We start from the raw sequence: 24,820 nt of genomic DNA on the forward strand, positions 1-24,820 counted from the left end.
TAGAGAAGAACTGGTGACCCAGGCCACTCATCATTTCTTTTAGTGTGTCTCAAAAACACAACTTTAATTCATTGTTCCTTTGACTTCATAGCCCTTAAATAGATCTCTTCTAAACTCAAAATCTTGGGCTAGCAAAATGGCTCAAGAGATAAAGTGCCTGAGGACAAGTCTGATGACCCAAGTTGATACCTGGAATCTACATGGTAGAATAAGAGAATCCCCTCCCTCTATCTGTTTACTGATGTCTACATACATGCCACGATGCTCACATGGCCACACACATGCACACAAAAATAAATAAATGTAAAACAAAAAAAGTCTTGAGCCTTATTGGGTTTGGTGGCTCATGTCTTTAATTCCAGCACTCAAGAGTGGCAGATCTTGTGAATTTGTGGCTAGTCTGGTCTACATAGTAAGTTCCAGGCCTATTAGTACTACATAGTGAGACCCTGTCTCAAACAAAAAAAAAAAGAAAAGGAATCTTTATCCCTTCTTCCTTCCTCCCCTACGCTGTAATTTGGCTTAATTATAATATAGTCCAAATGTGTGAAAACTTAAAAGCCCAGTTTAAACATTGTATCCTTTGTTTTTTTTTTAATTTTAAATAAGAAATCTTTATTTTTTTATTTTCACTCTGAAGCTACTAGAATAAAATGTAGGGGAAACAAATCAAGACATTTAATGGTAAGAATGCCAAAGAATCAAAGAAAAACTAAGAAATCACAAGCTAAAAAGCATATGTCGAGCAAAGGAAAGAATTAAGTGAAGAATGAAGAGACAATTTTACAGGAAGGGAGTACTTACATTTTTTTATTATTAATTTATAAAAATTTCCACTTCCTCCCCTCCTCCCAATACCCTCCCACTCCCCCCACTTCCCCCACTCCCTCTCTTCCTCCCTCTCCAGTCCTAAGAGCAGTCAGGGTTTCCTGCCCTGTGGGAAATTCAAGTTCCTCCCTCCTCCCTCCAGGTCTAGGAAGGTGAGCATCCAAACAGACTAGGATCCCAAAAAGCCAGTACATGCAGACAAAACAAGTCCCAGTGCCATTATCAATGGCTTCTCAGACAGCCCCCATGTCAGCCACATTCAGAGAATCCGGTTTGATCACATGCTTGTTCAGTCCCAGTCCAGCTGGCCTTGGTGAGCTCTCATTAGATCAGTCCCCTTGTAAGGAAGTCAGGACCACGAGGGGTACGTTCACCCACTAAACATTGTATCCTTAAAGCATCTACATTCCTTTAAAATTGATGCATGCTTACAATATTATCACCATAACTTACATGAAAACTCACATCTGTGTCAGTAATTTAGTACAACAAGTGATGTCATCCCCTAAAACTAAGCTGCCTTTCTTTAAGAACATGGTGCGGATAGCCTGGCCTGGGCCTTCTTCCACATTTCTCCTGTGGAGATACCTCCCACCATGCTCCTGGTTCAGAGCTAGGAAAATGAGCATGACATGCAACTACCTACAAGGACCTGTCTACCTGCAGGGATCCATCCACCCACAGATCCATCTCTCTGCAGAGATCTGTATACAGGCAGATTTGCCCACAGAGATCTATCCATAGGCAGGAATCCATCTACAATCAAGAATCTATCCATAGGCAGGGGTCTGTCCATAGATAGAGAGAACTATCTGCTAGGAACTGTACACCTGCCAGGGATCCATGTATATGGTGAATATACCACACATTATACTACATCTATTGACATCTATTGCTTTATATTTTTAAAATTTATTATTAGCATGTATTGTGCATGAAGTAGGGGTGAGCCATGGTGTGCATGGTGTGCAGGTGAAGGTTGGAGGACAAGCCATGGTGTGCATGGTGTGCATGGAGTGCAGGTGAAGGTTGGAGGACAAGCCATGGTGTGCATGGTGTGCAGGTGAAGGTTGGAGGACAAGCCATGGTGTGCATGGTGTGCAGGGTGTGCAGGTGAAGGTTGGAGGACAAGCCATGGTGTGCATGGTGTGCAGGTGGAGGTTGGAGGACAAGCCATGGTGTGCAGGGTGTGCATGGTGTGCAGGTGAAGGTTGGAGGACAAGCCATGGTGTGCATGGTGTGCATGGTGTGCATGGTGTGCAGGTGGAGGTTGGAGGACAAGCCATGGTGTGCAGGGTGTGCAGGTGTGCAGGGTGTGCAGGGTGTGCAGGTGGAGGTTGGAGGACAAGTTTGTACAGCCAGTTCTCTCCTACTGTGGACTGAGTGCATTAAACTCAGTTTGCCCAGCTTGCTGAGCCATCTCACGTTTACATTTTAGAACAAGGTAGTGGGTGTGTCTAGGCCAACTTGGCAGGCCAATTTTGAACACTCTGATTCCTAAAGCCACTCTTCTGAGCATGAGGCAGCAAGGTAGGTGACATCCAGAGCTTTCTACTTTATATCCTGTGGCCTCCACCTACAACACTGCTGTAACCCAGCATGCCGAAACCCACACCAGGGCTTGGAATAATTCCAGTGTTGGAATCTCAGCATCACATCCCATTACAAATACTTGACTGGTCTTATGCTAGAACTTGGCACTAGCATGCCACAGAAAGGAAGGAGTGTATTGGCCAGGCCGCTCCTTTCCCACAGGGCTCCACTTGTGCAGTGATGATGTTGATATACTCCCAAGAAAGAACAGCTAGCCAAATAGGCAATGTGCGGGGGGGGGGGGGGGGGGGGGCGCGGGGAGTCCTTCAGAGTTGAGTGGCTGCTTTCTCCTTAATGGGACCCATCCTCAGTCTGGGTAATTTGAATCAGAAAGGAGGAGAGTGGAGGACTGAGCTCCTCAATGTATATCCCATCTTCCCCCTTCCACCAGGTCTTCCTCATTATACATCATGCCCCACTGGTGAACTCTTTGGCTGAAGTAATTCTGAATGGTGATCTATCTGAGACATACACAAAGCCTGCGCAGGATGTTCCCAGAAGTTCTGTAAGTCACTCTGGTCTGTGTCTACATTTTGATAAGAAACAGTACTTTGTTAATTCGTATTTCTCTGAAGTAAGAAAACATTTTATTATACATAAGTGATGTTGTGTAAAGCGTTCTGAGACACAGGGAATCTAGTCAGAGTCTTCAGATGTGCACCTGGGGAAATCTGGAGTCCAGCATCAGCAACACATTTGATTGATTGGGTGTTGCTGAATGGATAACTTGTGGTCCTTAGATGTTGTGTGTACAAGGCACTATTTCTGGGACGGAATGAGAGTTGAGAGAACTACCTATCTAAGACATATTTATCCTCAGAGGCTGGGTAGTGATTACCTGGGAGGAATGCAGGGCCAGTGAGAAAATGACAGAGCATGCCAATTCAGCAATCTGGACAGTTTTCCTTGTGCACAGCTGCTGTCCGATCCAGCATGAAGTCATTCTCAAGTCTTCTTGTTTCCAGAGAAGCAGATGTTCTTGACTTTGGGGTAATTACTAAAACCTATGGACTAAGTATGTCTAGCCATGTTAGGCTTTGCAGAGCTTAGCCTTGTACTTTGCACACTGAGGAAGGGAAACATCTGGGGCCAGGAATGACTTCCTGGACTCTTTCCTGCTTGTCCCAATGCTTTGATATCATCCCTCCTACTTCTCTGCTCAGTGCTCTGAGCCCCATGTTACCTGAGGACTGTCCCAACGTGTTCCTTCTCTCCCAATCCACTTGTGACCTTAGCATATCCACTTCTGGAAAGGACCATATACCTCGCTCCTCAGAGGTCCTATCCTGTTCAGTTGCTTGTGGCTGCTATCATATCTGTAGTTGTGCAGAGTTCCTGCAGGCATCTGAGAGAATCAGGGAGCATCTTGTACCAGGACTATTTCATGAGGTCTTATCTTCATTACTGGTGCTCCAACAGGAGGCCCACATGAATATGTGGAGCATAGTAGAACTGGTACTGTCTACCTGCATGTATGAGTGCAATGTGATCTTGTAGATGGAAGGCTTTTGTATGTGCACATGTGTGTACAGGTGCCTGTGGAGGCCAGAAGAGGACATTGGGTCCCATGGAGCTGGAGTTATGGGTGGTTGTGAGTCACCATCCATGGGTGCTAAGAACTGAACCCTGGTCCTCTGCAAGAGCATCAGTCAAGTGTTCTTAATAGCTGAGCCATCTTTCCAGACTTTTCTATAACTACTTAAGTAGGTTTTGCTGAATGGATGCAGTAATGCAGAACCAACACAGCACAAGGAGCAGAGCCCTTCTGTCCAGCCTTCTACTGTCTGGATAACCTTAGCAAGTTGTTTCTTTCCACTTAGAAATCAGGGAAAGTGAGCTGGGTTCCAGAGACTGTAAGTCAGAACAGAGAAAATAGATCCCAAGTGTTAGGCAAATGCCCAGCTATATTACAGTCTGGTCCTCAGGCTGCTTGGTTTATTCTTGAAGTGGCCAAAAGAAATTCTTATGAGTTACCAGCATAGAGTTTTACTTGAGTTCAGAGTTTTGGAGACTAGTGAGTGGTTAGAGAATCTGATCTCTGTTGCATACATTTCTGCAGGAACCGTCTCAGAGGCTGTCCCCAAGAGACATGTTTGTTATTTTGCCTTGTCCCCACCCAGTCTGCTGCTAATTGCACTTTGTTTATATTAATAACAGTTTAAAATGTCTTAGGCCCTTTTGGAATATTGTGTGTGATACTATTTCCAAACCCCAGAATAGCTGCCCAGGCTCTTCCCAGAATGTCTTCCCTCTGGGGCTGCAAGAGATAAACCCAGAGTTCTTGGGGTGCTGCTTTTCACAGGTGATTTTACTTTATGGCAAGAACATTTAACATGAGTTTCACCCTCTTAACAATATGTGAGTGTGTATGTGTGAGCATGTCCATGTGCATGCTGAGTGTGTATGTGTGAGCATGTCCATGTGCATGCCGAGGTAGAGGCTGATCTCATATGTCTTCCTCCGTTGCTTTCCACTTTTTGTTTTTTCGAAACAGGGTTTCTCTGATGCTTTGGAGTCTGTCCTGGAACTCACTCTATAGACCAGGCTGGCCTCAAACTCAAAGAGATTGACCTGCCTCTGCCTCCTGACTACTGGAATTAAAGGGCTTTTCCACTTTCTTATTTTCTTTGCGATAAGCCTCTCACTGAACCTAGAGTTCACTGATTCATCTAGATTGGCGGGTGGTGGCTCCCAGGAACTGTGTTTTGTCTGCCTCACGGTTCTAGGAGTACAGGAGCACAACATGATGCCTGTTTCCAGTGTGGTGCTGGAGACTCAAATTTAAGTCCTGGTCTTTGCATGCCAAGCCCTTTGCTGGCTGAGTCCTCTCCCAGCCCCTTATCAAGCTTTTAAATGCAAGATGCATTATTGTTGTCAACAGACCAATACCTCACGTCAGATCTCTTGAACTCATTCATCTTGTAGGCTCTTGTAGTGTTCTCTCTATGCTCCGGAGTCACCTGCTAAACCGAAACTTTATTCCTTTTGAACCTTTCCTTCTTCCTTCTCCCTGCAGACACCATCCCACCCTCTGCTTCTATGAGTTTGATAATTTTAGGTGCCTCATAAAGAAGTGGAATCATGTAGTGTTTCTTTTCTATACCTATTTCTTTCTACTACTTGTAGAATTATGTCCTCAAGGTTCATCAAGGTTTTACTATCTATTGCCAAATTTCCTTAGATTTTAAAAGCTGAATAATATGTGTATATACCCATTTTCTTTTTTAATTTTGCATTTCTTATTGGCTTATATTGATTACACATAACAGATTTCACTGACATTTTCATACATGCATATAAAATATTTTATTATATTCAACCCCTATTTGACTCTCTTGCCCCATCTCACTCCTGATGGACTGCGTCCTTTTCCCAACTAGCTCCCCTTCTGCTTTCCTTTTTTATTTTCCCTAATACCAGTTTCAGTAGAGCTGCATACAGGAACACAGGCCACTTACTATGGCTATACCACTGTTGAAGGTGTTTCTGCCTTTCCCAGAACATTATTGCCAATAAGTCCTCATAGAGGACTGGGACCTTTGGAGCTGGAACCTCTCCTCTCAGCTACCACTAACTGCCTGTATATCATCAGGGAGGGGTGGGGCTTTGTGAGTCCCCCCAACTCCATGACAGTGGGTCAGGTTTTATGCAGGTGTGAGCTCATGAGTGGAGTGGTCATATCATGTGTGGGACATAGTTTTCCATATCGCAACACTCCATCCTCTAGCTCTTATTTTTCCCGCCTTCTTTGTAATCTTCCTTGAACTTTGAAAGGAATAATGTAAATGCCCCATTATGATTAATCATTCAGTAATTACTTATTTATACCCATTTTCTTTGTTAATTTATCTGCGAGTGTGCGACTGCTAGAAGACATTTTTTACTAGGGTAATTGCAGATTTGCATGCAATTGTAAGAAATAATACAGAGAAATTGTCTCTATTTTTACCCTTGGTATTGCCTTCAGAACTACAGTACCTGACCACAAGCAGGACACTTCCGACAAGCCCTGGTTTGCAGCTTAAGTCAAAGCACAGAGCAGATGGTTACTGGGCACCTCTCAGAGGATGTGAGGACATACTCAGGGGGTGTGTCCTTTTTTCCCATGGCCTCTTCTTGGGGTAGAGGGCCAGCCTCCACTGTGAGAGATACACCCGCTGGTTGTATGAGTGGCTGAAGGAGCTGGTACATGAGAGACTGGCTTCTCTGTGGGTGTGAGATCAAAACCCCACGTTCTGATGCCTGCAGTTGGAAATCCTGGAACAGCTAGCAAGATGACCATCATTTGTGACTTTTTATTAAAGTCCTGTGCGAATGACACTCCTTCCCTGTGAATGAGAACAGTCTCCTATTGTTTCCTGCCTGGCTAGGATGTGGTTGATCAAACCCGTTTTAAGTTTCTTGGTCTTTTTTACCCTACTTTCTCCTTCCTGTAATTTGTAGATAAGTTACTGGTATTACTTCATTTTTACCAGCAGAACTCTCACAAACCCAAACCAAAATTGGAGAGAAGCAGACTTATTCTGAAGGGCTATAATTTAGGGTTAAATTTAACACACATCAGCATAGGCATGTGAATGTCTAATTGACATTCCTGTGCATTACCATCATATGGCTCCTGCTGAGGACCAGATCTCTCTGGGATTCTAATGCCGAGCATGCAGTTCCTCTCAGAGGATGCATCTGTCTTAGTTACTTTATGTTGCTGTGAAAAGACAACATGACCAAGGCAACTCATAAAAGAAAGTGTTTAATTGACACACCTTCTCCAATAAAGCCCTACCTCCCAATCCTTCCTAAATCGTTCTCCAACTGGGAACTAAACATTCAAATGTATGAGTCTTTGTGAGGGGCCATTCTCATTTAAACTACTGCTCATGTCCAAGAAGCTAGCCTCTTCTGATGTTTGCAGAGTGGATGTGGGTTGAAAATGGAGATGTGCTTCATTACCTGTAGGTGCTCCCTGCCACCCAAAGACAGAGTGTCGCTGTATAGTCTAGGCCGACCTTTAACTTACTGTGTAGCATAGGCTGGATGCTCTTAGGTTGATCATCTTTCTAATTTAACCTCATGAGTGCTGGAATTACACGTGTGTGCCTCCATGCCTGGCAGAGTACTTTTAAGAAAGAGATCTTTTTCCATCTTTTTCAATGGCACAACTTCCTTAGTTTTTGCATCCCTTCTACATGTACCCCATGACCTCACTGGCTTGCACCCTTGTGAGCACAGAGACCTTACAGACGGCTTACTAGATAGTTTCAAGGGTATTCAGTGCAGGAATAAGTGAGGCAGTGACGACAGAGGTAGCAGAGTCACAAGGGCTCTCGTGGCTTCCTTGGGAAGACTCTCAGATCAGGGAGTCACTTTTGAGTCGATCCTGTGAGGTTTGGAAGAGCCTCAGAGTGAGCTGCTTTTGTGCTAATCACATGCTATGTGCAGAGGTAGCCAAGTGCTCAGGAGTAGAATAACAGCAGTACCTTAGTCTTAGGTGTCACGGTTTGAGTTTGTCTGCATCTCCAGGTCTCATTCTCATTGTCTGTACAAGTAGAGTAGTAAGCGTGGCCTTGTAGTGAGCATTCCTTGCTGTGTGTAGTGTTTGTTCTTAAGCCTATCTCTAGTTAGTGTGGGATTGGTAGATGAGGCTGTCCAATAGCCTTATCCCTTATTTAGGGGCCTACCTCCATGGATAGGTTGGCACATTGTTGTCCACACTGAAGCATACTTAGCAGGTACCTGGGGAAGCACTTCAGAAGCAGGCAAGGGCTTGAAAGGGAGAAGCATCAACAGTGACAACAGTAATAGAGGCCACCAAGACTAAACACTGCCATTGGTGACAGTAACCTAAGTGTTCTCTCTGAGCTCTCCAACTGAACCACCAAGGTTTCACCTCTAGGTGGCCCAAGTATTTTACCACTAATGTGTGCGCCCAGACTGGCTAAGGGACAGAACAGGTTTCACCCTCAAATAGTCATTGACTATCTCTGTGTCAGGTGAGCCAGTTGGGATGGTACCCGATTGATTCCCTGGAGGTCCAAGAGTGCATGCATGTGCACCTATATGTTAGCTACACTTATCTTTGTCGCTCCCACCATTCCTAATAGCTGGGCTCTCTGCTCAGCAAAAACCTCCACCAAGATAAGGTGTGGAGGGCCCAGCATCTGAATCAGGAGCCTGGTTTTTCTGGGCCATGTGCTTGCTGGCTGAAAGTGTCACTGACCATCCTAGGGGTCTTTGGGCCTTTCATAGGGTCACTCTGGAATTTGGGTGTCCTGTTATGTGCCTTTGTAGGATTTTGCCTTCCCAGCTGGGTTTGGACCTCCAAGGAACATATGGGCTTTGGGGAGAGGTCTGTGAATACCAAAAGGAGCAAACAGACCTCTAGAGTCAAGTCATTAACTCAGTCACATACATTTCTCACAAGAGAATTGGACCTTAGAATGGTCTTTTTTGTGCAGCCACTGTGGAATTCCAGCTTCTGGACATCCGATAAGAAGAAGATCTGGGTGTTGAAGATAAAGCCAGAGTGCACCATGTATCAAGGAGGACAGCATTGCCTTAGCTTTAGGGTCTCTCCCTGGCAGAAGGTGTGCTGGGTAACTCAATACACAGGAGTCCTAGTGTACTGAGACTCTAGACAGGAAGCTCTTCCAAGGCTGATGGTGACTTGGAATGAATATCTGAATGGCCAAAGTTGTGAGGCAGGGGGTCCTAGCCAGCTTTTCTGTGTTTTCCTGTAATATGAAGCAACATCCTGGTGGACAGCCACACAGCTGGCGAGGCTCTGCAGTTGGAGGCAGTGTCATTCCCTGCTGAATGGGGGCTTTCTGTGGTCTGCACTGAACCACTGGCAACTTCTTCCATGTAGTACCTCAAATAAGAGATCTGGGTATGAACAGACCATCAAGATGCTCATTGCCTCAGGTATGTATGTGCTGGGTCGTTGCTGGCTTTTATTACCAGAGTGGCCTCTCTGGGTGCTTATAGTTTTTTAACAAAACTTCGAGTTACTCTAATGTGGGTCAATGTATACATCCATCTCTTCAGAAGATAACTGTAGGTGTCTCCCCCATGTCAGGTGTCATTCTAGACACTGGAGATACACCAGTGAGTAAATTTAGGACCCTGTCTCATAGGAAAAGAAACAGTGCTATCTATAGCAACCATCACAACAAGCAGATACGGGCTCCAAGAAAGCAGCAACCATAAGGAGATGGGACAAGTCACAATAGGGTGTTCACAGCTGGCCCTTCATTGGTAGGAAAGTGACCTGTGAGCTTGGACTCACAGGATAGGAGACAGGGGACCATGATGATACCTAAAGGAAGAACAGCTTGGTCAAAAGTGGCCCCAAGACAGGATGTATCTGGAGTTGGAGGAACAGTGAGTGATATAACAAGGTGTATTGTTGAGGGCATGTGGAGCCTATGGGCCACTGGAGTACTCAGATGCTGATGCAGAGGTACGTGGGGGCCGTTTTTTTCTCTTGGTATGTTCCCAGTGGTTGCCATGGTTCCTGCAATGAAGTGTACTGAGTTAACAGTTCCCAGGGAGGAGTTAGACACCTCACCTGTAACAAGCCACAGGCATCTTATTGGTCAGTACGAGAGTCTTTGAGCAGAGAAACATCCCTAGCTGACTATGGTATCCCTTTGAGGGGGACTGTGGGACAACCACTGGGTGAGTGGGTCCCTGCTTTCTTCCTGGAGACACCTGCTTTTCTGGGCACTCTACAGACCTGGTGATTGTGGTGGCAGAGGGGCATTAGTTCTTCTTAATGCCTGAGGGGAGTGCAGCTCTCCTGGGAGGTGGATTGAACCAGTTCCTAGAGCATTCTGATGCTATGTGATCAGCAGATCCTAACTGGCTTGAGATTGTTGCTGCTGACCTCTTATGGGCTCTCAACACCTCATCCTGGAATGTCTTCCTTGTAGCCTACAAATAAATTTTGAAGACTTATTGGTGAAGAGATGTTCTTTATGGTCTAGAGATTATCTACAGCTTGATTTCAGCATTGGATGCGAGAATTTATTAAATATATACCAAACAATTGAAAGAATCAATAGCAAGTAGTAGAGAAGCGTTAGATAGATGGCAAAACACCATCCAATTAAGGACTTCACAGCATCCAGCAGAGACCAAGGATGTAGCCTAATTGTGACAGCAAACAAAAACAACATCAAATTGAGGACTTAAACTATCCAGCAGAAAAGGACTGGGGAGGCCTCATTGAGGTAGCCAGCAGGAGCTTCCCATTGAGAGTTCTGGGTGGAACAGAGCATCCCCTTGGGTGAGGCTTCCAAGTAAAAGAAAAATAGCAGATAGTTACTAACGTCATCAAATTGGTTGCATACAGTCATCCAGCAGAAGTGACTCTGCTGGATCAAGAAGCTTGCTGAAACAGCCTAGAGTTCCCAGTTGAGATTTCTGGGCAGAGGGGAACATTCTCTTCACGAAGGAGGCCTAGCTTCCCATTCTGTTGTCCTCTTTTTAAAATTGTTGCTGCCTTTTAATCCACAGCTGTCTGAATTAGCAACTGCAACTCCACTGCTGTCAGCAGCAGTTAGGTCACAAGAGCTGCTGCCCGAGGGAATTCCCTCAGGCACAATTCTTTCGAAGCTATGGAGGAAACTTAACTAAATCTGTGTCCTTTTAAAGAACTCAGGATTCAAAGGTTGAGGTGGAATTCTGCTCCCCAGAGAGGCTAAATAGCAAGTAACTCACACCTCTCTAGAAGCCCAGTGCTGCTTCTCGCCCCTCCTTAAAAACCCTTCTCCACCTGGCTCCTCCCTACCACTTCTTGACAGCTCGTTGCTGACTCAGCCTCCTGACCAAAGGTGAATTCTATTTAATCAAACACATCTTTGCATCATTAAACAAATGTTCCAGAGCATAAACAAAAGTAATACACTTTAAAATAATGTTCTACAACACCATTCCGTTTGTAGGCATTTTTCTATTGTGGAATGAACAGCAGTGGCTGTGGTATCTTATTCTCAAGCTGTTCTATTGTTCCTCCCTGTCGCTGACAGACAACAGGCCAGCTCATCCCAGACAAGTGGAGTCTGGAACAGGACTCCCAGAGCTGGCTTTCATCAAACTTAAAGAGCATATAGTAACTTACTAACAATGTACAAGGCAAAAGTCACATTAAAGAGCTGCATTTGCTGGGTGACTTATAATGCAGGCCTGAAGTTCCACTTCTTCTAGATGCTGAAGTAGGAGGATCAAGAGCCTGCTGGACTTCAGAATGAGAACCTGTCTCAAAATAAAAGGTAAAAAGAGAACTGAGGATACAGGCTGATGGTAAGAACTTTACTCACTCAAACTGAGTGACTGGGTAGTTATGGTTATGACTGAGTTAATGACTTAGGTAATTCCTTCTGCAAGTAGGGCCCAGCTGCCAAGCATGGGTGTCTGTTGGTTCGTGTATGCTTAGTCTTACTTTGAGCATTTACTGAGCACTTCACAGTATAGGCTGCTGTTGTGCTGGCTGCAGGGAACCCAGAATGAATGAGTCCCCATCCTGACTCTTTGGGATGAGGGACAGACAGCAAATGTGCACACGCTTGTAGATGTAAGACTGGAGACAGTTTCAGGAGGAGACATAGGGAAGTCCTCTCAGAGGAGGTAGCCTTGGACTTGCAAGGTCAGAGAGCTGAGTCATCTAGGAGCTGGTGTGCAAGGGAGGTTAAGTCAAACACTGGGATAGAAGAGAGGCTTGTCTGTGGGGCTGGCAGAGAGGCCACTTTTGACTTCATAAAAGGCATAGCATTTTTGTCTCCTGCTTCTCTTTTGGGGAGCAAAGTAGTACTATGCCCTAGCCTCTCCACAAGGAAGTCCATGGTCCTAGAGGTTGAATGTTTGTCTCTTTGGGACTGCTAGTGTTGAGCCTGAACCCCTGGCAGTTTCCACCTGGGCTCTTTGATATGCTGTGATGATCATGTCCAGTTGGATGAGATGCAGGAGCACCGTGTCCTGCTGGGCTGACAGGAGTAACAGGCAGCACTGTCCAGGAGTTTGTGATATTTTCTATTCTTTTCTTTTGTTTCTTTCTTTCTTTTTTTGAGTATAATAAAGGGTTTTTTATTTAGGGGTAGAGTCACAGATCATAATCCTCCACTTGAACAGGGGAACAGCAACCGAATCCCACAGCCAGAAGAGAGAGGCCTATAGGCATTTATAGTATAAGTGGCCACGCCCAAGTGGGCGGGTAACTTAAAGGCCACTAGTGGTAGGAATTCCTATAGCACCTCCCCTTTTTGTTTAAATAAAAAAGTTCTAAACCTAATACAAAATTATAAACAATAAGAACAAATATCAGGTACAAAAGTTAGAATTGCAACTAGCATAAACAATATCAAGCAAGAAACATGTGGTAAATGTTTCAATAATTATCCTGTCCAAAGGAGTTTAAGTCTTGTATTATAAATAACTTGACCTAGTCATAAGAAGAAAGTAACTACAACTATCTTACTTGAGTAAGCAGGAAGTACAATCAAGCAATTTACAAAATGTGTAACAGCCAACTTTGGCTAAGGCCTAGAGTAATTGACAGACCAGTTTTAGAGGCAGGAAATTTTTCAAAACTCTCTTACTCTGTCATGACAATTTTTGACAGTCTTTTTTTTTTTTTCTTGTATCCTGCTTGTCCTGTCTGGACATTGTGCATTTTGTCAGTGGTTGGTGTATGGGCAGTTCCTTGCCTAAAGGCCAGTTTTGCCAAGAAGAAAACAAGCTCCAAGTTTTTGTCATGGAATATCTTGTTTTCTCCATCGATGGTGAATGAAAGCTTTGCTGGGTATAGTAGTCTGGGCTTGCATCTGTGGTCTCTTAGTGTCTGCAGGACATCTATCCAGGACCTTCTGGACTTCATGGTTTCCACTGAGAAGTTGGGTGTAATTCTGATAGGTTTGTCTTTATATGTTACTTGACCTTTTTCCTTTGCAGCTCTTAATATTCTTTATTTATTCTGTATGTTTTGTGTTTTGATTATTAAATGGCAAGAGGATTTTTTTTTGATCCAGTCTATTTGGTGTTTTGTAAGCTTCTTGTACCTTAATAAGAATAGCCTTCTTTAGGTTAGGAAAGTTTGCTTCTATGATTTTGTTGAATATATTTTCTGTGCCTTTGAGCTGGAGTTCTTCTTCCTCTTCTACCTCTATTATTCTTAGGTTTGGTCTCTTCATGGCATCCCAGATTTCCTGGATGTTTTGTCATAAGACTTTGTTGAATTTAATGTTTTCTTTGACCAATAAGTCTATTTCCTCTATAGTATCTTTAGCGCCTGAGAGTCTTTCTTCTATCTCTTGTATTCTGTTGGTTGTACTTGTCTCTGTAGTTCCTGTTCGTTTACCCAGATTTTCCATATCCAGAATTCCCTTGGTTTGTGTTTTCTTTATTACTTCTATTTCAGTCTTCAAGCCTTGAACTGTTTCCTTCACGTGCTTGATTGTTTTTTCTTTGTTTTCTTGGATTTCTTTGAGGGATTTATTAATTTCTTCCAATTTTTTGTTTGTCTTCTCCATTTCTTTAAGGGAGTTTTTCATTTTCTCTTCAAAGTTCTCCATCATTTTTGTAAAGTTACATTTAAAGTCATTTTCTTCTACTTCTGGGTTAGCATCCTAGACTACCATCAAGTCTTCCTGTTGCGTGACTGCTGGGTTCTGGTGTTACCATGTTGCTTTTTGGTTGTTGGAGTAATTCTTGCATTGGCGCCAACTATATCTTTCTTCAAATGAGGCCGGCAGTGTCTTTGCGTCTTGATCCAATACTTGCTGTGACTGTTTGAGTGTTTGGGAGGGTTTTGTTTTGTTTTGTTTTGTTTTGTTTTGTTTTGTTTTTTTTTTTGGTCTGTCTCAGAAAGCCTCTGAGGTCTCTATATGCTTCTTGGTCTTCTCTCCTGATTTTCTCTCTTGGTGCTTTCTCTTAATCCCCTCAGTGTTGTGGCAAGCTCTTGGTCCCTCTTACGTCCCGTCCCGTCCCGTCAGTATTGGAGCAAGCTGTGTTTCAGAGTTCCACCGAGGTTGAAGGAGGATAGGCGGTTTTGGGGGCGGGGTGTGGCTAGTAGTTTAGATGGCAGCTGGATGGGTTTGGGTTTGGGGAGATCCTAGCCACAGGAAACTCCCTACTGGGTGGCTAGAAAAGCCAAGGAAGTTGGGGGAGGGGCCCAGGGTTTTGTCCCATTAGGGAGGTCCTAGAGAGTGGGGCTTCCCACCGTGTGGCTGTTCACTCCTTGTAATACTTTCTTAGAGTGCGTGTTAAAAACACTCTTCCTAAATAAATGTCAGTTAACCACTTAGCATGCCATTCTTTAATGAGCGGGTGTGAGATATTAGATTGATTAAAGAGGCTAGTTTGAAATTTATTACTCTCATGGACATTTATTTGCTCTCATCTGAATGCAAGACACAGTTCCAGGAGGACACTAGAGCTAGACTGGGAATGGGAGGGAGGATGGCATGGAGTGGAGAGAGCAAGAGATGAGGCTAGTCCCCTGTAGTTCTGATCACGGATCCTAGGCTACTTCCCAGGAAGCTCATTATTTGTTGCCTGTCTGAGAGCCCCCCGGTGCTAAGCATGGACCCTGGAGTCCCTGAGCTGTGCAAGTTTGTCCTGATTCCAGGTACATCATCAAGTTACATCCCTGAACTGTCAGTACTGCTGGTAATGGATATAGCCTCCATTAAATTTGACAGCATTTTCAGATCACCTCCCTGATGTATGTAGTGGCATTTCATTTGTATTTTAATAAATAAAACTTGCCTAAAGATCAGAAAAGTAAAACAGCCACACTGACCAGCTTTACAAACCAGGCATCAATCCCAGTAGCCAGACTAGTTTGCCATAGAAACCAGGCGGTAATGGTGCATGCCCTTAATCCCAGAACTAGAGAGGATTATAAAACCAGAGGAGGCAGCTCTCAGTCTCAGACTTGTTCTGAGGTTTCCTGGAGACAGGATCACCATTTTGGACTGAGGTCAAGGTAATAGCCATGACTGGCCGTTTTGTTTTTCTGACCTTCAAGTTGAACCCCAGCTTCTGTCTCTGGGTTTTTATTAGTTGTACTATGTTTGACTCCCATTGTGGGGCACTCATCTAAATTCATCCTTTTAAGAAAACAGTTTTTATTCTATGAGAATTTCATACAGTGATTTTGATCATAGTGAGCCCCACTCCTTCCCTTGCATTATTTCTTGCAGGTGATTTTTCTTTTTGTTTTTTTTTTTTTGCTTTTGAGACTGGGAAGGGAAGGGTGACTGTTGTGCTGCATGTGTGCTGTTTGTTCCTCTCTCTGAAGGAACTTCTCTCTGTCTGCCTTCCTTCTTTCTGTTACCCCCATCCCCACCAGGACCCAGCCAAGAGTACTCATCTGTTCTGGGCAAGGGTTCTACCACTGAACTGCAGGCTCAGATCTGAAGGAGCTTTCTATCCATGATTTCATTTGATTCTAGAAGGCTAGAATTCCTTTGCATGTGTTTTAGGCAAAGAGATGAGGTAGTGATTCTGGTCTTCAAACCATTCTGGCAGCCCCAGGCTCCTTTATTTTTATGTTACTTTCTTCTATTCTGCCAGCTGTTCTGAACATTAGAGCCCTTTAGCATTTAGGGAAGGTTTGCCATAGCCATCCATGTGGATCTCTGTCCTTAACTCATAGTATATAGGTGTTTGTTGTGTGTTTGGCCTCCGTTTCTGTTTCTAGTAGCCTTGGCAAGCTCTAAAACTCACTGCAAGCAGATGGTGATGGGCGGAAGCAAGCCACTTCATCTTGGAATCATCTCCAGGAGAGTGCAGCCCAGGGCTGCCCTTACTACACAGCATCTTACTTGAGCTCTGATGGATGCACTCTGTCAAGCAGTGCAAGTGGTACATGCTCAGAATGCCCATTCTCCAACTCTGTAATGTATTGTCTGGGTTTCCTGGATAGTAGAATCACGTTTCAATTTATCTGTCATTTTTGTGGTTGAATAATCCAAAATTGGCAAATAAAAATGAATGTTTGTATTTGGATGCTAATTTAGCTCTCAAATGGGTTTTATTTTGGACATTATTGAAATTAATCTGTTTTCCTTGAGCACATTCCACTTATTGGCAAGGTATATTGTCCCTCCCCCTCCAGAGTATACTTGGTGGCTCTTGGGACAAATTCATAAGATAGATAATCCATGCCAAGATAATGGAAAAGTTTATTCTTTTAAGTGACAAATTGATGTCTGAACATTCAGAGTCTGGAAAAATAACACTTCAATCAAAGTCCTGACCCAGACAAATCCATTTCTTTTGTCTTTGTTCCTTTTTTAGACAAGTATATTTGCATGGATAAACTCCTTTTGTTCTACTCAGGCTGGCCTTAAGCTCCTGAGTTTAAGTGATTTTCATGCCTCAGTCTCCCTAGGTATGCACCCCATGTACTCAGTTCCATGCACACACCCCATCCACCCCATCCCTTTTCTGAGAAAGGGTCTCTGTGCAGACCAGGCTGGCCTTGAACTTGCATTGTAGCTGAGAATAGCTTCTGGTCCTCCTGCCTCCATCTTTCAAGTATTGGCATCACTCTGCATGCCACCATCTCCAGTTTATAATACACATTTTAAATAACTCTAAATGTAAGACTGCGGAGGCTTGTGGATAAGGCACTGCTATTTGAAGAAGCGCTTGGACTTTGGTGCTGACAGATTCTCTGCAGTTCCAGAACTTGAGTAACTGAACAAATCCAACCCTTCCAAGCCTTGATTTTCCTCACTTGTAAAATAAACCCATACTTTCTGTATATCATGGTTGTAAAGACAGAGATATGGGAATATAGGCTATTAGCACTGATGGCAGGGGCCTTTTTTGTTTCTCGGAGACCTCTGCCTTTCTCTGCCTAGAGAAAACATTTTCCTATGGAGCTGGTCTGACTTTGGCTCATTGACACTTAGCAAGTTTTCTTACATGGAGAGCTGGCACATGACCAACTTGCTTTTGTAATAGCAAGGCATGCTGCTGTTCTAGTTCCTTAGCCATGTAGCATTTTACTTACTACAAATAAAAGTCAATAAAGTGGCCACAGTGATACAAACCTGTAATCCTATTGCTTGGGAGGTCGAGGCAGAAAGATGGGGGGGGGGGGTTCAAGGTCATCGTCTACGACATAGCATGTCTGGAACTCTTGAAACCTGTTTCAACCCTCCCCCTCAAAAATGCTAATTATAATAATATCAGTTTGTTGACACTGTGTTAGCAATTATGCAGGTTGTGTGTAGATTTGAGGCTCTACTTCCTCCCGACTTGGTGACCTTGGGAAGATCATTCAGTACTCTCAAGCTGCTTCCTCATCTATAAAATGAGGACAACAGTACTGCCTCGTGGGTTGCTGGAGACTTTGAGTGAGGTGATAACAGTTTGACCTCTCAGAAAGATGGCATGTAGAGCATATCAGAATATTTGCTGGGTGGACAATTGATGCTTGGGGTACAGAGACCTGACCTGGTAAAAGGCAACATTTCTTGTACACATGTGTACATGCACATTCTGAAATACACTGAGGAGGGGACCTAGGATATCACACATACCAGGCAAGCACTCTACCACTGAGCTACATTCCAGGCCTTCCATTTTTCTTGAGATAGGGTCTCACTGAATTGCCCAGCTTGTTCTGGAACTCACTCTGTAGCCCAAGCAGGCCTTGAACTTGAGACCATCCTCTCTCAACCTCTTAAGTGGCCTGGATTGTAAGCCTTCACCACCAGGCCTAGAATAGCAAGCCATAAATCGTAGCTGGCATTTTAGCTACTTCATTATGAAGGGGAGAGTGTTGGCAAACATCCTGCCACCAACTCAGAAGTAGTGGTGACTGTTTTGGATGTAACTTGCTGAGGCAGGGCCTCTGGCAACTGTGAACACCCGTTGAGATTCTAGCATCCCAACTCATTCTTTGCTTTCTTGTATTCACCCAGGCCAAGCCCAGCATCCGGTGCTTCATTAAGCCCACTGAGACACTTGAGCGGTCCCTTGAGATGAATAAACACAAGGGCAAGAAGCGGATGCAAAAGAGACCCAACTACAAAAACGTTGGGGAGGAGGAGGACGAGGAGAGAGGGCCCGCTGAAGATGCCCAGGAAGACGCTGAGAAGGCTAAAGGTACAGAGGGTGGTTCAAAAAGCATGAAGACAAGTGGGGAGCGTGAAGGTGAGTGTACCCGGGAACAACCCTTTCACCCACGCCAGCCCTTGCAGTCAGCGAGGCTTCCATGTCCTCTGTCTTCCTCCTGCTCCTCGTGTGTTCCCTGGGTGCTTCTGCTCTTCTCAGCACCCACCAGTGTACCTCATTCTGGACAGCTTGACCATTCAGAGGCAACTGTGGGCTGTGCTGCAGCAAATCTAGTGCAAGCCCCACCCTGTGTGACCTGGAGCAAGGTTTCCTATCTGTAAAAGGATAGTCATACATCATGGCCACCTTATTGTCTATTACCAGAGTTAAACCACACAGTGCATTTGGCCACCTCAAAGCAGCACCAGATCCTTAGGAAACGCTCTGGAGGTATTTGATGTTGCTACTGCTGCTGTTATTGTTGCCGTCTTCATTCACCATTATGGCTGCTGTTCTTACTCCTGCTAACTTGGGAATATGACTTGTGTCCAGTGCACTATGGGAAGGAAAGGGGGGCCAGGTTTGGTAAGATGATATGTCTTTAATAGCTGATGGATCTTTGGAGTCACATGATTAAATCCAGATTCTCCAACAGATTTTACAAGTCCCATCTGTTCAGAGTGAGGCACAGTTGTGTGGGATATGCCCTTGGTGAACAGAAACCTGTCCTCTACTCTTGTCCTGGCAGGACTAATCCACCCTCCTCTCTCCCCGTCTCTTATGTAGATGCTAAAACCCTCTGAAACTGGAGAACATTTGGTCTGGAATTCAAAATACTTGAATATAGCCTGTTGTTTGTATCATAGACCAGGCTCACAGCCACTCATATGGAACCTCCAGGCAGAGCCCTTGGGTGTTGGTGTTAATGGAATTGTGCTTAGTGGTGGTTGAGTCAGAATTCTACTGGCTGGAGTGAAGAAGATCCCACACCTTTTGGGACAAAAGCAACCTCTATGGAGCATCCCAGCTGAGAGCTATGAGGTTGGGGGAACACCGTGCTCACCAGCCTTCTGAACCCTGGGGCTGACAGTGGTGACTCTACGCCCCACAGTCCTAAGTGATTGACACAGTCATGCAGAGCTTTGCACCAATACCTTTAGTTTCTCATATTGTGGTGACCCCTCACAACCTATACTTTCGTTGCTACTTCATAAGTGTAATTTTGCTACTGTTATGAATGTAATATAAATATCTGATATGCAGCCCCTGTGAAAGGGTCATTTGACCCCCCCCAAAGGATCATGAACCACAGGTTGACAACTGCTGGAGTAGAGGTTTGTTTGCTTTTGAGAGCTGTGTGCAAGTCTACAGCCAGTGCATACCCTCTCATCCCAGCCTGTTGGCTCTTGTAATGGTTATCATGGCAACTGTCAGTGAATGCCACAGTCACATGTCAGTGAGTCTAGCCAGAATGTCCCTTGATAGCCCAAACTTCCTAAGGCCAAGGTCTCTGGCTGCTTTTATTTATGTGTTTTGGTCTTTTTGGTTTACTTGGTACATTTGGTTCGTTTGGGTCCTGAAACCCTTTGCTTGTAAGTATCACTTTGGTGGGACGGTTGAGGAACAAACACAGGGTAAGTCGTACTCACTTGCACTTGCTTATTTTAGGTTATGTTAGGGATTTCACTAGGTGGGAAGAAACTTATCAGCTCACACACCAGGTCTAGCCAAGGTTCAGTGGCATAGAGTGGGATGGGTAGATGGATGTCTGTATCTTGTTTTACACACTGTGTTCTTGTCAATTTCATCTTGGAAAGATGCTCCTGCTTTTGTTCCAAATCTTGTAAGGGATGTTCTTCAGCCAGCCAAGACTATGACTAACAGTGGTATGGTTAGGTCAGGCTTGTCCCCAGACCCTAATTGTCTGCCAGATGGCCCAGTCCCAGTACAGTGGCTATAGGCCACTGGTTGAAGCTGCTATGTCCTTTAGGCTGCTGGACTTGGAGTGTGTGTCTGGTGCTGCATCCTGCCCCTGCACAAGGGAAGATACTTTTTACCAGCCTTCCGGAGTGGGTTCCTCAGGCTGCCCAGCCAGATTGTGCCAAATAGGGCCCCAGGGTTTCTCCAGAGACCAGCTGAAGCAGCTGACACAGACCTCATAGCTCAGCCAAGCATGACTCCCAGTAACCCCAATGACCATTTTATTGCCCTGGTAATTTCTCAGACACACTACTCATTCTAAAGCATGATGGGCTATCATTTCCCACTCAGTTCTCCATAAACATATAAAGTGTCCACAGGCCTGGCCTGTGTACTGACTTTCTGAAGCTTTCCAAAGGATATACCTGATCTTTTAGTCTTAGGTATCAGTTTCCTTCATTCTTAATGCAAACCAGATGTTCATTCATATAGAGTTATGCAGGGACCCATCACCAGACCTGGCTCAAACGTCTCCAGTTACTCTGTTCTAAGTTCCGAGTATGTGTTTCAGCAGTAGGGCTGCGAGTGCCGGGTGCTATGTTCCAGCTTTTCTCCTTCTCCCTTCTGTGCCAACATGGCTAAGGCAGCTGCCTCTTCCCCGTGTTACTCCTCCTGTTAGTGCCTCTCACTGGGCCTACATCTAGGAGGTGATCAACGGTGTGGTTGTGACAGACAGGTGTTGGTACTCACCACCACCCCCAAGTATGCTGCCACTGTTCTGATGTCAAAGTCTCTATATAGAAGGTAGGGTAAAACAGAAGAGTAAAAAGGGTATCTCACAAGTCACAGTTTGTCATAGCTTGATTTGAATGTGGCATCAATGGTTTGTTTTTTATAAAGTAGCACCCAGAATTCACACTTCCTCTGCACTTAAACCCAGATGATGAAGGTGTGTGAAATGAATGTGTGCGTCTGACCCATCCTCCCCCACCCCCAGTGTACAAAGAAACTTGCCATCCCTTAGTTCTCAAGTCCTGGGTCACTTGTTCTAAGGCCATGAGAGTACAACTACCCCCCTTCAATTTCTGCAGAAATGGGCTGTTAAAGAAAGATAAAGAAGGGCATCATCCCTTAGCTGAAGAAGCTTTGCCTGAGAAGTCAGACTGCCCTCAGCACATGGTTGTTTTTTTGACTGGCCCTTCGTTTGGAAGGGGTAGCCATTTGTTTTTGGACTTGCTTAGAGCAGTAACTTAATAATGAGACCTGCCAGAGAGATGGAGTCACTCTACCTCCTCCTGGGAACAGTAGGGCTGAGCTGCTGGGTTTGCCTATGGAACAAATAAGAATTGGTTGGCTATCCTAACCTTTACAGCTTTCTTTCCAGAATCTCACAAGGGCCTGTAGTAATGGCAACAGGCAAGGCTGATGGCACCTGCCTAGTCAGTTGGGATTGAGGGTCCCCAGGGTTTTGATCCTCAGCTTTGCCCTTTTAAAAAGTCCCTTCTGGAATGAAATGGAATCCAGCCTCATTCTTGACTTTCCTTTGGGATACTGAAGTCTGCCCTTGAGCAGCTTTGTAATTTTGGGTAAGTTGACACTCGACTACACACGCACGCCTGTGGAAGGGCCTTCCTGATGCTCAGCCCGAGGCTGCTGGAATGAGAGCTCCCGGGCTGCAGCATTTTGCTTGGGGCAGAGGGATAGAGGAAAGCCTGGGTGCACTCAGGGTCACACTTCCCACAGTTTCTCCAGGCCTTTCTTTCCTTCCTTCCTCTGTTCCTATATGTTTGTGCTCATGTTTCTGCGTGCAGACCTTTGGTGTCTGTCCTTATCCTCCACCTTGTGAGACAGGCTTTTCTGTTTTGCTGCTGTATACTCCAGGCAAGCTTGCTGTCTAGAGATTCTCTTATCTGCCTCTTATTTCATGATGGGAGCATAAGCATTATAGACACATGCTACTGAGTATGGCTTTCTATGCACTTGAAGGGTAAAGTCTTCATCACTATCTCCAGTATTCGTCACATCTTGCAAAACTGAAGGATTCGAACTCGGGTCCTCTCACTTGCATGACAGGTGCTTTACCCACCGAGCTGTCTTCTCAGCCCAGCAGTCTAATTTCTGTAGGAATGAGTAAGATGAATGAGCATAGATGAGAGTGTAAGTGTGGGGGCTAATGGGAGAGAAAGAGATTTGGTAGGCTCTGGTTCTGGAGTGGGGAGATTCTGCTTGTTCCTTTCCTGCAGTCTTAATAGGAGAGTTGAGGTTTGTTAAGGCAGACCCTCTGAAGAACCCATACAACTACTCTGTTAAGGAGCAGTACTAAAAAGCAACCAGCAAAGGGGGGGGGGGGTACACACGCCTGCCTGCCTGTTCCTGCTATTGCCATGACCAATTTCACACTGAAACACTGCTCCAGCGCCAGCCAGTCACAGCCCTCTGTAGTTACCTAGGTAACCAAGAGCCTGTCTTTCCCCTTCCCTTGACCTTCCTGTGAAGACCTTCCTCCTTCCCCCTCCATTGTCTGTCGTTCTGTGGTTTCTGGAATACAGAATCAGACTGGAGAAATCCTTGGATTGTGAAGTCAAAGACTACTGCAATATGCTGCCTGCTGTTTCTCCAAAAAGCACTTCCTCTACCAAATATTAATCAGATTGGGGTGTATATCATCCTAGGCGAGTCAGGGAATTACTGCTATTGAAAAAAATCAGTGTGTCAGAGGCTCGGGGAGCTCCAGGATATGGCCAGAGTTGTCATATCAAGAAAGCAATGTCTTTGTGCCCTCACCTTCACAGCTTCCCCAGGATGGCCGTCACTTACATGGCACCTGGGAGATAAAGATATCCCTGCCTGTTTTGGGTTCCTGTCTGTCTGTCTTTTCTCTTCCTTCTTCCTCCTCCTCCTCTTTCTCCTCTTCGTCTGTTTCTTTTTTATTGTGACAAAATAGTGGAAATTGAAACTTATTGTCTTCACCACTTGAAGTGTACAAGTTAGCCGTGCTAAGGGCCCATCTTGTGTGTCCTTCACTGTCATCTACTCTTTGCATCCTGAAAAACAGAGACTCGACCCCATTAAACAACTCCACCCATGGCAAGCCACCATTCTGTTGTCTGTCTTCATGGACTTGACTACTCTCCTATCAGAACCCATAATAGAATCCTACAGGGTTGAGGAGATGCCCAGTTGGTGACTTTCTGAGCTTAGCCTCTGGAACCCCTGCATTTTATTTTATTCTATTCTATTCTATTCCATTTCATTTTATTTATTTTAGAAAATGGCATGCTTGTAACTCCAGCATGAAGGAGATGGAGACAGGCTGGCTCAGCATACAAAAAAATAAAAAAAATAAAAAAATAAAGGGACAGCCAAGCGATAGTGGCTTGTGCCTTTAATCCCAGCACTCGGGAGACAGAGGCAGGCGGATCTCTGTGAGTTTTGAGGCCAGCCTGGAGTACAGAGGGAGTTCAAGAACAGCTAGGGCTATACAGAGAAACCCTGTCTTAAAGAAACAAAAATAGTGCATTCAAACAGTATAAACATATACAAACTTGTTGGAGGCGGCCGCTTGTTTGTCCCAGCTGCCCAGAACCGAAATAACCACACAGAAGTGTATTAATTAAATTACTGCTTGGCCCATTAGCTCTAGCTTTTTATTGGCTTCTCTTACATCTTAATTTAAGCCATTTCTATTCATCTGTATATCACAATGAGGTCATGGCCTACCAGCAAAGTTTCAGCATGTCTACTTCTGGCGATGGTGGCTCCATGGCGTCTCTCTCTGACTCTGCCTTTCTACCTCCCAGCATTTAGTTTTGTCTTTCCTGCCTACCTAAGTTCTGTCCAATCAACAGGTCAAGGCAGTTTCTTTATTAAGTAATGGTAATCACAACACACAGAGGCCACATCACAAACTAGAAAATTTTCAACTGCCTTTTCAAAGTATGGGAAGGTTTAATCATAAATTCAAATAAAAGTAATAAATGCCTGAAATGAAGATATAAATATAAAATAAACAATAAATATGGATTCAACCAAAATATCTGACAGAGCCACATTAGGAAGTTGGAAGGAGACAGGCAAACCCTGCTCAACCCTGTCTAGTTAAGACATTGAGCTGTAAGCTGGGGTGCTGCTGGGGACAGAGTTTGTTGCTTGTAGATGGGGCAGAGAAGTGACTGTTGGGCTTGTCTCTGCTGGGTTTGTCAGAGCTGCAATAGACTTCATGCATAGCTACTGCTTCCCAGACTGGGGTAAAGCTAAAAGAAGAAAGATGCTGACATCCGTTCTTCAAGATGCTTCTCTTGAGTAGCAGGAATAAGTCACTCCACTTCTCAGTCCTTGTAAGAGTTTTAATGTAAAAGTTAAATTTATTTCAGAAATCGTTGTGTAAAACAGTCAGACATGAAGAAAGCTT

At 44.6% G+C, this 24,820-nt stretch overlaps 1 protein-coding gene across 10 annotated transcripts in view; it reads left to right on the plus strand.

The window, feature by feature from the left end:
- Nucleotides 1-24,820, plus strand: part of Clec16a (C-type lectin domain containing 16A) — a 213,675-nt gene that overhangs the window by 36,349 nt on the left and 152,506 nt on the right. For 7 of the 10 annotated variants that reach the window (XM_085694569.2, XM_085694561.2, XM_085694571.2 and 4 more), the window contains 2 exons: nt 2,813-2,926; nt 18,357-18,588. In XM_085694569.2, coding sequence (XP_085550695.1) covers nt 2,813-2,926; nt 18,357-18,588 — 346 coding nt within the window. The remainder of the gene's footprint in view (nt 1-2,812; nt 2,927-18,356; nt 18,589-24,820) is intronic. The other 3 variants (XM_085694563.2, XM_085694567.2, XM_085694565.2) reach the window with 2 other exon arrangements.

Source organism: Myodes glareolus, chromosome 9 (genome assembly GCF_982192425.1).
Source record: "Myodes glareolus chromosome 9, mMyoGla1.1, whole genome shotgun sequence".
Lineage (NCBI taxonomy): Eukaryota > Metazoa > Chordata > Mammalia > Rodentia > Cricetidae > Myodes > Myodes glareolus.